Source organism: Micropterus dolomieu, linkage group LG10, assembly GCF_021292245.1.
Source record: "Micropterus dolomieu isolate WLL.071019.BEF.003 ecotype Adirondacks linkage group LG10, ASM2129224v1, whole genome shotgun sequence".
Classification (NCBI taxonomy): Eukaryota; Metazoa; Chordata; class Actinopteri; order Centrarchiformes; family Centrarchidae; genus Micropterus; species Micropterus dolomieu.
This window is the reverse complement of record NC_060159.1, coordinates 19,438,111-19,455,785: the sequence shown is the minus strand read 5'-3', so window position 1 is coordinate 19,455,785 and position 17,675 is coordinate 19,438,111. Positions and strand designations below refer to the sequence as shown.

The following is a 17,675-nucleotide window of genomic DNA, read 5'->3' as shown; positions in this document are numbered from 1 at the left end:
TAAAATACAATAAAATAAAAGGGATAAAATAAGATAAGTCAAATAAGATCGGGAAAAGCTCTCCTATAAAAGTATGTTTTAAGAAGGGACTTATAAGAGTTCACTGACTCAGCCGACCTGATTTCCTCGGGCAGGCTGTTCCAGAGCCTCGGGGCCCTGACAGCAAACGCTCTGTCCCCTTTAGTTTTCAGTCGAGACTCTGGAACAGACAACAGACCTCTGCCCGAGGATCTCAAGGTACGTGCTGGTGCGTATGGGACTAAAAGGTCAGAAATATAACAAGGCGAGAGACCATGAAGAGCTTTAAAAGTGATCAACAGAATTTTAAAGTCAATTCTAAAACATACTGGGACACAGTGTAATGAAGCTAAAATAGGAGTAATGTGGTCATATTTCTTTGTTCTGGTTAAAAGCCTGGCAGCTGAGTTCTGGACAGTCTGGAGTCGATCAATAGATTTTTGGGTTAAACAGGTGAAAAGGCTGTTGCAATAATCCAGGCGTGATGAGATGAAGGCGTGTAAAATGGTCTCGGTGTCCTTAAAAGTTAACATAGATCAAATTTTTCAAATTTCTAAGTTGATAAAAACATGATTGAACAAGCTTTGTGGTGTGCTGCTCGAAATTTAAATTACTATCAAACCAAACACCAAGGTTCTTTGCCACAGGCTTAATGTGATTTACTAGGGAACCAGCAGATGGCAGTATTTGATTTGCCATCTGCTGAGACCCAATGACCAGGATTTCTGTTTTGTCTGAGTTCAGCTGGAGGAAATTATTTGACATCCATTTTTTAACTTCACAAAGGCAGTTGTTAAGTGAAGTACCCAGAGATGGTACGTAACGTTAGCTTGTCATAGCGACGCCACACACAACAGCCGCGACGTTATGTTCTCAGAATGTAAAGACAGATAAGCGGTATGAAAACCTTCCAGCTGTGTTTTCCTCTGCCGTTGTTGCTGCAGCGGTCTGTGTGACGGCGGGAGCAGAGGGCTCTGTGAGCGGGCGGCTGGCCGGCCTCACACGCTCCTCCTGCGGGTTGGCACAGGCATCCCCCCCCAGCCACTTGCGGAGCTCCTCAACTCCGAAAATATTCAAGTACATTTTTGTTCCGCCATCACTTCTCGTAAAACTGTCAATATTCGAAATGTACACAGCTCATTTCTCACCTCAAAACTTCTCAGAAGGGGATTTAGTGATGAAATTACATATGAAAACTGTAAAATAAACTTTCTGTTGCTGGCCTCTGTCTGGTGCACGCAATGATGATGCAGTGAATAGTGAATATTCTCCCTGACCAATCAGCAGTCTGTCGTGTTTTCACGTTAAATTTTAGTATCCCTCAGCTCGCTTGGAACCTCAACCGAGGTGAAGTGATACCAAAAAAAGTACAGGTGCAACATTTCTACAGAGGAAAACCAAACAAAGGCGAGTCGAGCCAAAGGGCCTCCGCGCAGACTAGCTTGGTTTGAGAGCGTGCCTGACCCTACTAGCCGCTTGGCAAGCTTTATGACGCATTTTCATTGTGACGTCACAAGTAATGGAAGTGAAGGACTACAAACGAGCTGTTTTTCAAGCAGGTCAGAGCAGTGCTTTCTGTGGGAGATGGGAACTCCCTTTGGGCTGAACTTTGGGCTTTTTCACTTTGCAAACCTGTTACATGCACAAAAAAGAAATAACTCAATAAAGGAGAGGGAAAAAGCCAAAAAGTATACCACCTCTTTAAGTGATTGTGCCTTCAAAATAAAAGCGCAAGAGTTTTTTGCAGCAATGCTTTATTTTGAGTTGAATTGAGAGCTTTTAATCTGAAAAGTTCTGAAAAACATTCAAAACAGTATGTGATTTGCTTAACACGCCTCTGAAATAGCCATTAGGTTACATGAGATTGGATTCCCCTGAATGAGAAGTGCAGGAATTTCTTTTGCCTGAAGATGCTGGGGAAATGAAAATAATAGCATCCATAGTTGTCTGTGAAGATTCTCAGTCATCCAGGTCATAGTTATCCAACGAAGGTTACGAAGAAGTCAAGGGCAACTGGACTTGGTTGAAGATTCTAGAAGACGTTTCGTTCCTCATCCAAAGGACTTCTTCAGTTCTCAACATCCAAAGGACTTCTTCAGTTTGAGGAACGAAACGTCTTCTAGAATCTTCAACCAAGTCCAGTTGCCCTTGACTTTAACCTTCTTTGGATAAGCGTCCATAGTTTGATGGATGTGGACAAATTGCCGGGACGCACATACTCAAGCACATGCTTTACTGCGACACTGCATTCCCTTGTATCAGCCACGTTTGTATTTTTATAGGAACCGTTCATCCAATCGACTTCAGACACACACTGAGATTCCTTTCTTTATTAGAGAGATTACTGTAACTATCATTACTGTTTAAGTTGCTGGTTTTACCACTCTACACCACTTGTGCTACTGTTGCGCTACAAATTATTATCCTGAAATTGTTTCTTATCTAACTTAACTGATTTCAATCTCCTGACTACCCAATAGTGGTTTCAGCAGGAAGATAAGACCTGGAAATGTTCATAAGCTAAATGTTTCTGGATATTCTATGTATTATGGTGTGTGTGTGTGTGTGTGTGATAACCTGAATTGATCTTCATTTCATCTCTCATCTTGTATTTTTCCTCTTTCAGGTGGGAGAGTTTAGTGCTGGTGGTCATGTATGCTGGATACATCCTTGTCATGAAGTAAGTTCTGCACATTTGGGGGGGAATGCTTAAACTCCTGCACACTAAATAATACCTGTGGGCTGAGTATGACCAACTGTGCACTCAGTAGTTTCAGATGAGAGATGAGTGGGTTTCCAGTTGGAGGGGAAGGGTGTCTCAATCATGTCGACTACCCAGATGTTGGCTGCAGATTCAGCTCAGGAGGCTTCTGGTGGAAAGATCACTCCCCTTATGAATTATGTACAATTATGATGCAGTTTCACGCTGTTAGGACAAACTTATGTATTCTCAGTTGTGGATCTTTGACAATCATACAAGATATAAAGATATAAGATAAAATTGGTATTAATTTTAAATAATTGATACGTAGATTATTATTATATATTTTTTTAAATGCTACATGTAGAATCGTCCAGTTGACCATTTCTGGCATTAAGTGATTTAATTTCAACAGATGAGATAAAAATCCTTATTTCAAATGTATATCTTAATAGAACTGTTGTCAAATGAAACATACTTGAATCTATTGTATTTTAGCCTTTTTTTGAGATTATTAGAAAAGGTTCAGTAGGGTGTCTTTTAGTACTCAGTTGTCTGGGGTATGTATTGTAACACCTTTGGGTTACAATCTGGCCCAGGAATCTCGTCTCTTTTACTGTATCTGTCGAATTTCAGCTTGTATGAGGAAGATGTTTGCTTAAAATTCAGACTCCATCTACTGTATTACGCCATTTTTCTGTCTTTATAGTCCAAAGTGCATAATGCCAACCACTACGTCCTGCGCCGCTGTCTCTGTCCAGCTGGGTAATCTGTGTTACACTCAGCAGCAGCTTGCTCTCTCCCTGCCATAAGAGTTTAATCTTTGTCCCTCTGCAGTGGCTAAGAGCACAGGCTTAACCGGATCACTCCTCTCCTTTCTCATTTGGAGGAAAGAAGTGCTTACTGTAGGATATGCTGTCATATGTTTCCCCTCTCCCAAAATATCCACTGACATTTTGGGCTGTTCCAGTCAAAATTGAGTAGAGTGGGTTTTATATAGCACTATCAGTGCTCTGAGGTGCCCTTCTAGGGCTCGGCTGGGATTTTTTTTCCTCCTCCTGAAATAGCACACATGCTTTTGCCGATTTGGAACGTAAATAAAAATAACTTATTATCCCCAGTAATGTTTTTGAATCTCAAGTCATGAGCATTTGTTGTCGGACTTAAGTCATGATTGGCTTCTGGGGACATTTCTTTGACTTTTTCTTTCCTTTTCTATTCTAATTTAGAACAGGATATTTTTGGCCATATTTTTTGTATTGTGTAAGTTGATGCTAGTTTTCAGAAAGTAAGGCACATTAACTGTGAATTCATTCTAGAAAGGGTTGATTTATTTTAGTATCTTTAATAGTGATAGTAGGCTATTTGTGAGCCGATATCTGGCATTTTGACATGGCCTAATCGGCATCAGCCGATGCCTGCATTCACAAGGCCGTTAAACAAATGTCTTCAGGCACACATGCAGGCAGTCTTGTCAGTGTCGCTGCTGTGGTAACAATTTTAGTGCTGCCCTTGTGAGTTTTGGGAAGATGGTGGGGGGAAGTCACTTTAGAGCCCCATTGTTTCTTCTAAATGTTAACACGTTTCTCCCATCCTAAATGACAGCAAATCTAATCTAAAACCATTACTGGCTAGTGTTAAATATATACTATTATAGTGTAGAGAATAATGCAGTTGAATGTCTCTTCTGACAAACTGTACCCCACTCTCCCTTAAACACCAGTTATGTTCTGAAATCTACAGCATAACAATGTATTTTTTCATTAATAAAAATCCATCTAAAATGACACATTACTGGCTAAGATAACCATGTACAGTATCTCTCAAGTAAGTACAACCCTCACATATTTTGTAAATATTTGATCATATCTTTTCATGCGACAACACTGATAAATGACACTGTTCTACAATGTAAAATTGTGAGTGTACAGCTTGTGTAACAGTGTAAATTTGTTGCCAACTCAAAATTACACATCACATAGCCACAACTATCAGTTGACCACTATTCTCTAATTTAAGGATTATGTTACATCCATTTACTAGATTCAACACCAGCATGCAGAGATTTTTCATGGGGAAGGGATCAAAGAAGAATGTGGCCAATGGTAACGCTGCAGCCAGCAGTGAGATGGAGGACGGTAATACTAGTTATCTCTATGTTTGGGATGATGACCCATCATCGCCTTTACTCTCATCAGGTAAGGTTAATCAGACAGGCTGGGTACCCAAGACTACTCTCTGCCAGGAAATTAATCAGATGGTGTATGATGGAATAAGATTGGGGCTCCTGGGCTATGAAGTGGAAATGTATTTGACAATTTGATTCTCTGGAAGACCGTGGTGGTTTCCTTCTTTTAGACAGACTGTGGCTTTTAACTTTTGCTCATTTCTGCTGAACTAACTTGAATAGCTTCAGCTGCTACTGTATTCTGCTGAAATGTATCTTTATAGATATGTTAACTTTCTTCCTTGCTCACAGATGAAGGTAGATGCCACACACTATGTAGGCTACGGTCAGTAGCCGGTTACCCTAGTTTAGCTGTTGCCCCCTTCTAGCCTGGCTTTTTTCAATTTTAACAAGTTGCTGTTTTTAAACTTCAATTTTTGTATGAATTAACCAGTGAATTAATTAGTGAACTGGTAGACAAATTTGTTTTCTTTTGTAGAGAGCGGGGGTGGCTGTTTCTCCCAGTTTCCTGTCTCGAAGCTATGCTAACCGGTTGCTGTATGTAGCGTTTTATATTTACCGTACGGACATGAGTGTGGTATGGCTCTTCTAAATTCTCAGCAAGAAAGAAAATGAACACATTAACCAAAAATGTTAAACTATTCCTTCAAATATGATTATGCAGACCAAGAAAACTTCAGTCCTTTGACCTCAGTGAATTGCACTACCTGAAGAGACCGTCTCGACTTCTCTTTTGCTTGTAATTTTTAAAAGTTATAAATGTTCCTCCATTCATTTTCCCTGCCCGCAAAGTCCTTTTCTGGGTGATAAGCAACTGAAGTTTATCTGAGCAGACGGTGGGGGGGGGGCACAAAATCAAATGTTCTTATTCAAAATGGGAACAGCATAATGAATATATTCTTGAATCTTCCTTCGGTAATGCAATTTAATGTCAGGGGACTTTGTTGTCTTGGGTTCCAAACTTTTTAAAAACATCAGGGGGGGAAAAAAAAAATCCATTTCTAAATAATATCTTTAATGTAATGTTTGGCTGATAGTTCATCGTAGCCACAGTCCTCCACTTCTTCCTTTCCTGCCTTTGACCTTTCAGAAGTGTCTAATCAGTAACATTTAACCCCTCAGAGATTTAACCCTTCCCACTTTGGCTGCATTAGTGTCCACATTCCGCCTGTCTGTTTAGCCTTACTAAACTTACTCTTGCTTATTGTCAACAGTGTTGTGCTGCTGTGTGCCAATTCTTTCTGCTTGCATACTACTTTCCCTCTGCCGGTCTCTGGGGCGGAGACCCACTCACTCCTGAAGTGGTAATGAATTTCACAAGAGGAAATGTTTATGCCGGCTCTGTTTATACAGTTAATTTATGTGCATTCTTGCATGCATAATAAGTCAAATTAAGGCTGAGCTAAACTAATAAGTGTACTGTAGAACTTTTTTATTCCCCAAACACTGCATCTTATAGCTGAGCATAGAGCAAATGACGTGTTCTGGATGCCAATAAAACATTTAAAAATATGTATTATCAGAGTACAAATTGTCTAAAGTGTTTAATATGTCAGCCCACCTGCACAGCAGTTTGAGATTGTCGGACACCAGAGGTTATGTCTGTCATGTCGCAGATTTTGAAATCAATCTTGGTGGACCCATAAATATTCACTACCGGTAGGCAAACTTCAAAGCTGCGCCAGGCAATTTGGGAGAGCTATTTGAAGTTTAGTGCCCAGAAATCATGTGATGTCAGTAACGGCACACAACACACTCTTGTAAACCCAGCTGGTGTGTGATGTTTTATACCAAAGGGAGTCCAGGGGTGATTCCCTGAAGGCTTAACCCTCATCTTTTCCTCCATGCCATGAAAATGGAGTAATATAAGAAATCATTTGAGACGGTTAATCTGCTACTTAATCAAAACCATAAGATTTTTTATTTTATTGGTCCCACCATAACTGAATTTCACTCAAGCACAAAAGAACACTTCTAGCCAAGCACGGTATAGTGTGTGTGTGTGTGTGTGTGTGTGTGTGTGTAGTCTTAACATGTGTTCACAGGTGAGTCTTTTTCACATAGCCACTGTCCTGTAAAAACCATGTATCTCTAATTTTTTGTTTTATGGATTGAGACATTTACATCTTAAAAACACCTTAGATTGTCTGAAAAGTGCATTGTCACAACAAACTCACTCATGAAAAGTTGATGTTTTGGAGATGCATTGTTTTTATAGAACAGTGACAACTCAGTTGGCCCATGTGCAGCAAATTTGATTGAACACACTAGTTTATGGGAGAGTGGAATTAAAATGGCCCAAACCTACATATGATGATCCCTTATTTGTTTCATGGAAAGACAACACTTGTGTGTCTTCTATCAAACAATACTACCAGGAATCACTTTCCTCGTCTGTTTCCTCGTCACAAACATCAATTTCCAGGTCACATAGAAGAATATGAAGGAGTGGAGTGAAGAATGATTTTCAGAGCCTGTACTTGTCTAGACAAAAAATTCACGTTTGTGTTTAGGGCCAGTTTTTGCTCTGAAGTTTTGATTTGTGTAGGCATTGAACGGTCCACACTGAGCCCACGCTGTGATTTAGGGTAATGGGTGTGGTGTATGTTGACATAAATTCTTGCCTGGTGCAGCTTTAACTCTGACATGGTGACAAAATGGCTCTGGTTTAGCGTCCATTAATATTCCTTAGTAACTTGGCCTGAGACAATGTAGCGCTATAGACTAAAAAGTGACGTTTATAGAACAGAGCATAACTCAATGACTATGCCCGTCTTAAAAATCAACCCTGTTTAGTGTAGTCTTAACTTTTTACATAAATTGCTAATTAATAAACTTAACTTTCTCGCTGTCAGGACAGGATCAGTACATGACCTCAAATGAAACAAATAAAATATATAGAAATAAATGCGACTGTTCTATCTGATCTGGTACGTTGATGTGTTTAAATTATTTTTTTTCCATATTTATTTCATATCCCTCCACCCCTCAGTCAAACCCAACAAGACTTATAGCCGTGGGTCAGTGGTGATGGTGGACGAGATCATTAACGCCAGCCCTTCAAAGTTCAGGTTTCCAGAAGCTGGCCTCCGTGTCATGGTCACCAGCCATTTTGGACCCAAGACCCGTCTGCGCATGGCCAGTCGCCTCATCATTACAGAGGTACAGCTGGGCGTTGTTGCTCCAATGGGAGGATTTAGCTGCTGCTGCTCTGTTAAGAGTTTCCTTTGAGTGTATACTATTTTCAGTGGAGTGTCTGAAACTAATGTCAAGTACAAAGCTGACAATAACTAAACTCCAAGAAGTTCCATATCTCACTCACACAGTATACATGCATTTCTGTTTTTCATTCATGACTGCAGAAACAATATATAGAACACTTGGCGGTAGTGCAGCAGTCAACGTAGCAGCGTGTCTGCCCCTCTGCTCTTTGACTTAGTTTCTTTTTTCTGAAAGCGCCAGAAGTTGGTCCAAGCTGCGAATGGAGTGGAGACGCAAGTGATCGACGGGAAGGTTGAGATCGAGAATGGAAATGTGCCAGAGGACAAACCCACCGAGGCGGAGGAAAACGACACCATCTCACCGTTTCGTCTTCCAAGTTTGTGATTCGTGCATTTACTTGGTGAACGTGTGTAATTTGGCATACATTGATGGATACTTTTTAAGGAGTAAAAGTGACACATCTTTGACATTTCAGATATTTATAAATCAATTGTAGGCTACATTCTCCTGTATTGCTTATCTTAAGGACTTGAAATAAGCAACACATAGCTTTCAGTTATTGATGTCCTCGCTCAAATAAGTCAGTGGCTCAATATAAAATAAATAAAATGTACGGGAAGTGCACATGTGGTTGGCACTTTTTATAGACAGAGAACATGTCTGCCTGAGAGTGGCATTAGTGATCCAGTTGCTGGACAGAATTGATTCACATCATTGGTGAGGGGAAACCATGTTTTATTATACTTTCTTTTTTACGTAAAGACTTGTGGGAAATGTGGTCTGCATAGCGCTGCTGACATGAGAAAGAGGCTACAGGTCATCTTGGATCATGATAACATTTGTTGACAGTAATTCAATAAAACCTGTGGCACATTTTAAGAAAACGGCAGTACTTCAACAATTTTTCCACTTTACTTAAAATAAGCAAACTGTAAATGTGTTTTGATCAATGTCTGTTGACCAGAGGTGGCCATTCTCCTGCGCTAATGTGTCTCTGCTGCAGGGAATTGGGGGAGCAAGGTGAAGTGGCTGCTTTCGTGGCCTCTGCTCCTGTTGCTGTACTTAACCATCCCGAACTGTGCCAAGCCTCGCTGGGAGAAATTCTTCATGCTCTCCTTCATCCTGTCCACTGTCTGGATTGCTGTCTTCTCCTACTTCATGGTCTGGATGGTGAGTGCAGAGTTTACGTGGAGTGCAAAAACTCAGTGAGTCATTTACCAGGACAACTTTAAGTTTTTAATTGAGTCTAGTCAACATAAAATGAATTATGTATATAATTGGCATTTGTGCTTGAAAAATTACTTGAATTATTAATCAGTCTGTTTCCAGCTTATCAAAAACGAAGATTTATGGTTTATGTATGTTATGTGGTTTGTGGCTTTTTATATAACTGTAAATTGAATATCTTTGAGTTTTGAAGTGTTTGTTACACAAAACAAGCAATTTGAAGTCTTCATCAAGCTCTCTAGATAATTGTGGGGGCATTATTTTCTGGCACTGGATCTTAAGTCACTGTAAATGTCTTTTGCCCACACTATGCATGTACTGTAGGTGCACATCCCTGCTGCAATGTAAATACAAACTTCAATAAGGCCAACTCCTGTATTCATCCTTTACTGAAGTTTTCACCTGAAGCAATTGTGAAACTGTGAAAACAATAAATTTAATGCTAGTGATTAGACATTGAAAAAATTACTGTAAAATAACTGGTACAGTAACATGGAAGCTGTATTTACAAAAATATAGACTTGCTATTAAATTTGTCACATTGTTGTCCCTCATGCCACCAAACTATCACCAGTAAAACAAGTATTTAAGTCCTGGTATAGGTTGTACGTAACAGTAATTAATCTAGTAAACAAATGGTTCACAAGAGTAAAAGTAAAGGGTAATATACATAAGTTGCATTAGCAACACAGCCTCAGACAGCTAACACAGTGGTTAACCTGGTTAGCAGTAAAGTGATTGCAGAATAACTAAATCATAAAAGGGATATAATATATTCCTCCTGAATATATTTGAATTGCTAGCTCTCAGCTGTGCAACTGTGCGGCCTATCTTTTGTTTGGTATGGACTTTATTTTTGGCAAGATACTATTCAAACCTCAAAAGCTTACATTAGAAGACAAATTATTGCAATTTCTCAGTTTTTGTGGGTTGGCATGTATTCATCTCTTTACATAAATGTACATAAAAATGTATACAGCCTTTGAGTTTACTAAAGTTCCAGAATGACCACAGTATTACTTCAGAAGAATCCATCATTGTAACATTAACTTTAAATGTCAGCATTAACGGAATGATCCTGTAACCTGCATCTCGATCTGATAAGGTCAATACAAGCAGTGGTGTTGTCTAAAAGCTAAGGTGAGGTGATCGCCTTAAAGTCCATGAAAGTGTCCAGACAACCATGGGCGTTATTAAATAATCCACAAGCGCTTTTCCTCTTGATGTTATAGATGTATAACTGTATTTAATCTGCCATTTAAGACCCAGCACTTATCCCTGAGAAATTCAAGGAGCGATTCATTTCCTCATGACTGTTTATGCTTGGTCTATTACCAGTCGAGAGGAAATGTCATCAATGCGCCATATATAATTTATCAATAGTCTTTAACCCTACTCTTGTAGATCCCTCTGGACATAAATAGCTGGGGGAAAAAAATAACTAGACTATACTGTAACTGGTGTTCCAAGCGTGCTCCTATTACACCATCCATGGGTTTCATCCATCACGTTTATTGTAAAATGATCAATAACCAAAATTCCAACTCCCCCTGAAGCGTTTCTGGTTTAGCCTGGAAAATCATCATGATTATCACTGACAAAATAATTTTATTTGAGCTCTGACACTGTACATTTCTCTCAGGTAACTATAATTGGGTACACTCTGGGAATCCCTGATGTCATCATGGGCATCACTTTTCTGGCAGCAGGCACCAGTGTCCCAGACTGCATAGCCAGTCTCATTGTGGCTCGGCAAGGTACACATTTCCCTCTGAAACATTTTTGGATTGAGCAGTTTTGTGGATTTATTATATACACGTGGATGTTGCAGCTATGTGGTACAAATTTGATACCACTAGTACAAAGAAACATCCTTTTTTTTATTTTTTTATAATTAGATTATATCAGACTTTGACAATCCCTATTGGTTAGTTGGGTGAGTCATTGGAATAAAGAGACACATCAAATATAGATGCATTTGTGGTATACCTTTAGCTATAATCGGTAGTTTAGCTATAATTGATCAAATCTTACTGACATCCAGATCTACAAATGGGTGCACTTACTAACACACTAACAGACTAGTGTGCAGATGTTTGTCTCCTAACTGCATAGAAAAGAGTTTAGCAAGTACAGAATACAACAAGATAAAATAGTGCAGAGCTGTTTGTTGACATTACAGTGTAGCCCTGCGTCACTGCCTTCTGAGCTATATAAGATTAGAAACTACATAACAGCAAAGTATTCATCTTTAGTCAGAAATAAAGTGGTTTATTTGACAAGATGGTCTATATGGAAAAACTCTATCCTTTGTTTAAAGTTATAGTTGCTTTTTTAATAACTTCATTTTGTTTTATTGCAGGTTTGGGAGACATGGCTGTGTCCAACACTATTGGCAGTAATGTGTTTGATATTCTAGTGGGACTTGGTGTTCCCTGGGCGATCCAGACTATGTGTGTCAGCTATGGATCGGAGGTAAGGAGCTAGTTTTTCTTTACAAATAAACTCAGATCTTATCATTTCTGTATTTTTGTGTGTAAGAAACAACTTAAATCCTCCTCCTTATCTCTGGTATTGACCAATGCAGATAAATTGTTCTCTCTGTCTTGTGTGTTGCAGGTGATGATTAACAGTCGGGGCCTGGTGTACTCAGTGGTGCTTCTGCTGGGCTCGGTAGCCCTCACGGTGGGCAACAGTTTGTTTACACTACACATGTTTACCACTTCCAGAAAGATAACGTGCTATGTAAACTTTCATTTATTTCACCTTAGCAGTCTGCCAAAATCTGTTCACGAACAAATTTGAGGGGAGGAATTGGCAATCAAGCTGCTAAACATTCACCCATATTAGATGTACAAGGCCTAATTTAAACGTATGTTTCGACTTCAGTATGGCAAGGGCACTACTGCACTACTGGTTGCCACTGCTTTTCTGGCATATTAGCTGACTACTGTAATTTCCCATAGAGGTTAGCAAGTTAGTTTGCAGTTTACTGCATACAGCCTGTGGTGGCACATTAGTTGCCTAGTTTTCCAACAAATGCTGTTCTAATAAACTTATGACGTGTAAACAGGAACTAACTACATAATTTAAATGCCATACGATTTCTAATCAGTGGTGGATGAAGTATTCAGATCCTTTACTTAGTAAAAGTACAGTTACCTCACTGTAAAAATACTTTTACAAGTAAAAGTACTGCATTGAATGCTAATTAAAAGTAAGTATAATCATGAAAATTTAAAGTATTAGAAGTACTCAAAGCAGAAAGAAAAATGTCCTGTGACTGTTGGCTATCTTTTCTATTACAACATTAGAATATTATTACTCATGCATTAATGTAAATTATGCATTTTACTGTTGTAGTTGGTTGAGGTTGAACTATTGTATCAAACTGCAATTAATTATTTTCATTATGGATTAATCTGCTGATAATTTCCTCCATTAATTGATTGTGAAAATTCTGAAAATAGTGAGCAATGTTATCACAATTGCCCAGAGTCCAAACTGATGCCTTTGCAATGCTTGTTTTGTCAGTTTAAACTTCCATGAACCCATGAAATGTTTGGCAACTATTTTGATGATCGTTTAAGTATTGTACAATTAAGTTTCTGTCAATCAATATACTAGCTGTACTTATAAATGGGAGTAGTTTACAACATCTTATCTTAACATCTTACTTTAGAATGTAACTAGTAACTGAAGCTTTATGATGAGAAATGTAGTGAAGTAAAAAGTACAATATTTCCCTCTCTGATGTAGTGGAGTAGAAGTAGCAGGTAGTAAGTGGCATGAAAAGAAAACACTCTAGTACCAATACCTCTGATTTGTAGTTAAGTACAGTACTTAAGTAAATGTACTTAGTTACTGTCCACCACTGATAATAATATACTGTTAAATATCTTGTAAGTTAATGTCTGTGGTCATTTTCTTCTGCTATAGCTGGTCAGAGAGGTCAGAGGAAGGAAGTCTGAGATGCGGCAGTCGGACCCTTTTGAAACAAACACTACATGTGTCTGTTTTCCGACCTCGCCGTCTCAAACACACTCAGATCAGTCATGTGCTAGCTACAGATACTAGGAATGATGGACACACTTCTGTAGTGTAATCAGTGATCAAAGGAGGAGGCAAAATGCCTCTTGTGGGTTACAGTTTTAGGATGAGATTTGCATGTAATGTGTAATGGCTGTACTGTTAAGATATACAATATTCAGTCCTTTCAGTGTTACAAACCACTCTGTATTTGTATATGTGCAGGTGCTGGGAATCCACTTGAATAAATGGAAGCTGGACGTGAAGCTGGGCTTGTACGCCCTGATCTTGTACGCTATCTTCCTCTGCTTCTCCGTCATGATCGAGTACAACGTCTTCACCTTTGTCAACCTGCCCATGTGCATGGAAGACTAGAGCACAGCAGCATGCCTCGGATATCAGAACCTCAACGATTCCTACCAACCCAAAAATCTTTTCAATAACACTGGGCCTATCTGCAGATTTCCTTTTCCTCCTGCCTTGTGCTTTCTCTGTAATTCTTTAGTCCCAAATCATGAATCTCATTTCCTCAAGAGGCAGTACATGCTGTAATAGTGAACTCTATTCTATGTCTCTAATTTGTCCTCTTGTCACACAGTGCCAGTCCTTAATGCCCATTATTTCGGGCATTGCCTGTTATTGCAGTAAAATCCTTATTTTCTCTTGGCGCCTGTTAACTTTCTACCCATCTAGCATGCCTTTTTAGATGTCGGGGACCTCCAGAATCATAAGTGCCCCTGTTTCTTGGTGTCTGTTTCCACACTGTAGATTTCCACACACCATTTACAAAGCCTTTTCACAAACCAAACCAGAGTCTGAAGAACAAAAAAAACAAAAATCAATGACTCTAACCAAAACCCTCCACGTAGAGAGAACTCTCCCTTGAAGTGATTCCCAAAAGAACTATAGTTACCCCAGCACCCAAAGAGAATAGTACACTCCTTTTTCCCTCTCGACCCCCTGGAGGAGGGCTTTGTCCTTGGCAGCTCCCCTCCTCCAGCATGGACCCAAATCCCCTGGCATGGCCTTTGGCATCAGGGAGCAGATACTGTTAGCGCTTCTCTTCACTCATCCTCCGCAGTTCTTCTCAACCCTCAACTGCTTGATCAAATCTGCTTTGTTTTCTTAAAAAAAGAAGACATTTTGTCAGGACACTTTGTCAAGATGTATCACAGTCAGATCAGATGACTGTGAGGGTGTTATGCATATGCAGCACGGCACAATGTAAACTTGTAAACACTTTTTTTTGTATTTATTTTTTCAAAACAAGGTTTTAAAAATAAAACGGAAGAGAAATACAGAGGAGAGCTTGTTGCAAATATAGGACATTGCCTGTTTTTCACTGAAACAAATTGCACATGGAAATGCTTTTCCTGCTTTGTGCTGTGAGGAGATTTGACCACTTAGAGGGGGGATCTAGCTGATGGTGGCGACTCCCCGTCAGCGTTATTTTCATTCAGTGATGGGTCTGCCCATGTTTTCCCTCTGCACAACTTTGGAAACCAAAACTGGCTCCAGATCTGTGGGAAGTTGTTTGTTTTTTTTGCCATCATCTGGTGACCTGTTCTCATCTTAAAACAGCAGCAGAATGGAGGTAGTGGTTTAGGAAATGCAAAGAAACCAGACTGTTCTCAACACTGTCTGCTATAACACCCTCTGACCAGTAGGGGGTACTGCAGCCCCTCTACCCAGGGCAGGGGTGCAAACCACAGCCATCGGTTATCAGGGAAACTAGAAGACGGACAACTCCAGGAGGTGGCAATAGTGATGGTTTCTTGATTTGGTGTAGATATTGCACTTTAACAGCTGTCCTCTCATTCTGAATCAACTAGTGCTTCCTCCTGTGCGTGAGTCTTTTCAGTTTATATGTGACTGAATGTGTGTGAGTGACAGAACAGTGTGTGTGTGCGCTCCTTATGGGCGCACTCTACGTTTCTCACACCGGGCTCTAGACACTGGAACCTCTAACACCATGAGCACACCCACCTCTGTCTGCAGTGCATGCTGGGACACTAAACGCAGCTCCAGCACAGCAAAAGGCTGAGGGCTTATGGGCGTCTCCATGGAAACTGCCCGACCCACTTTACAAAAATCGGCAGCTACGAGCTACACTGCAATCCAGACATTTGACATCATGCAAAAATGCCTATGGAGGAGTCCACAAGTGAGGTGCAGAGACTAAAAACGGAAATGTGTGTGGGGAGTGTTTAAGTGTTTAAAATATTCCTCTGCCGCACTGTTGGCAGCAGGCACTTGTATATGCAATCTCAGTTTAAAGAATTCTATGTGACAGAAGGCCCCTGCAAGGTTGCCATATAAAGACGGGGGATCCCGTGGAGATGTGACGTTGGTTTGTCTACTAGTGCTTGATGTGTGAGCTCACAGGTGTGCGTTTGTGACAGGAACGCAGCCCAAAGGATGGACGTTTCTGGAACTGTGGCTTTTGAGGGAAGTCTGATTTCCCCTCCTACACACTCTCTCTCCTCCTTTTCCCTCTTTCTCCACTGTTGTCTACTCTTGCACACGGGCATTACCTCTCCACCAACCCCAGCTGAAGGAGCAGAGGGGCAGCAGGAAATGCATAGATAAATGGATGGCTTTACTCCACCGCCCTCGGGACATTTTCAAAGGAACTGGATGAGAGCAGACTTTAAGGAACTTTAAATAAAAAAAAATAAAAAAAAAATTGGACCCCCTTAAGCTGCTACTCTATCACGGTTCGATTGGCTGCTTTAACTGGATGGAGGTGACCACACAGGGCCTACAGACTCCTCCATACACCCACTGACATCCTTGTACACAACCCCTTCAACCTTTTTAGTGGGTCTTCTGTACATACAGGACAGAATTTTTTGATGCTTTTTGTGAGGAAGGCACGTCTGTACTGCACTTGAGTTGATTCAGAATGTGCAGTGGTACTTTTTGTTGTTGCTCTGTGTGGTCACGTCCCGGTTTCCAGGTTTGAGTGGTAACATCACGGCAGGGGGGGAGAGAAATGGTGATCCCATTTCTGTCCTCATCTTGACACAGTATGTGTTCTTACCGGTTGTCTGACTCGCATCTTTGTTACCAAGTCACTTTTTGAATGAGGGGGAGAAAAAATAAGTATTCAGATACCATACTTGTCGTAGCTCTGCATAAATCCAGATTGAATGGAAATCCTGTGTACAAACTAAGCGCACACATTTAGAGAAAACACATTAGAAATGGCAATTGATCACGAGAAGACTGGTATGTATTTCCTGATTGAATGCGACCTGATGCACTGTGAGCTCAATGTGACGTGGGAGTTGTTTGTCAAGAATAATAAATGATCAAAAAATATATTTAATGTAAAGTTAGTTACTATAACATTACTGAGGACATATGTATAACTTATATGAATGTATTGTCTTGCTATACTGGACATATCCAATCAATGCATTTTACTGTAAAGCAATAATGTGAAGAAAAAAAAAAATAAAATGGCAAAATAATTCCTGTACATTTGTCTCAAGTTCTTGGATTGTTTGTGAAATGCATAAATTAAATGAAGCCATTTGTACATGTATCTGTTGCTTGTGCTGTTTTGTTTTTCACAGCATGTACCGATGTTTTAAAAAGATTAGATGGGCTCTTTTACTCCATAGTTTGGGTAGGTTCCCAAGGGTGGGAGTACTGTATACTCAATTACTGAGATTAAGATCTTACATTGGCAAAAAATATAGCTTTTTCTAAAGGAGTAGGGTTTTTTTTTTTTTTTTTTTTTTTTTGTACATTCTGCTAGTAATACTTGCATACTTAAATGGGTTCTCCAGCAATTTAATAGTACAGTTCTGTACATTTGGGGGTAGGTGGGGCTTATGACAGATTATGAAAGGAATGGTCAAAATAGAAGCAGCGGGGGCCATGATACCTTAGTATGAGTCGAGCTTAAACACTGGATCCACTTCCCATAATGTAACTTCAAACCTTAAGTCTTTCCAGAAACACCTAGTACAATTGTCATACAACTGTCTTGAAAGGCTGTGTAGTAGCCTACTCCACATGACCAATAAATTTAACATGTGTAAAATTGATGGAGTGGCTCTCTTGAGTTGGATTTTAAGCACATCTTTTTACTTGTAATGGGAGTATTTTGAAATAGTTCTATTGGTAATGATTGTTTCCCACTCATTTAATTAATGTATTGCTTAAAATGCTATTTTTCCGAAGGTATACATAACTTGTTATCTCTACTAAAATGGTCTCTTCTGTTGTTTATTCTACTTCATTACTGTAGGATTTAATTAACAAGAACTGACAAAACTG

The 17,675-nt window shown here is 39.7% G+C and overlaps 1 protein-coding gene across 2 annotated transcripts in view; it reads left to right on the top strand.

Annotated features, from left to right (window-relative positions):
- The window catches only part of slc24a4b (solute carrier family 24 member 4b), a 40,723-nt gene extending 23,854 nt beyond the window's left edge, over window positions 1-16,869 (top strand). The window contains exons 9-17 of one of the 2 annotated variants that reach the window (XM_046061049.1): window positions 2,645-2,698; window positions 4,763-4,857; window positions 7,900-8,069; window positions 8,370-8,505; window positions 9,133-9,299; window positions 10,999-11,113; window positions 11,719-11,831; window positions 11,976-12,041; window positions 13,611-16,869. In XM_046061049.1, the coding sequence (XP_045917005.1) occupies window positions 2,645-2,698; window positions 4,763-4,857; window positions 7,900-8,069; window positions 8,370-8,505; window positions 9,133-9,299; window positions 10,999-11,113; window positions 11,719-11,831; window positions 11,976-12,041; window positions 13,611-13,760 (1,066 nt within the window). In that variant the 3' untranslated portion in view covers window positions 13,761-16,869. Of the gene's footprint in view, window positions 1-2,644; window positions 2,699-4,762; window positions 4,858-7,899; window positions 8,070-8,363; window positions 8,506-9,132; window positions 9,300-10,998; window positions 11,114-11,718; window positions 11,832-11,975; window positions 12,042-13,610 lie in introns of both variants that reach the window. The other variant, XM_046061048.1, reaches the window with a different exon arrangement.
- The last annotated feature ends 806 nt before the right edge of the window (window positions 16,870-17,675 follow it).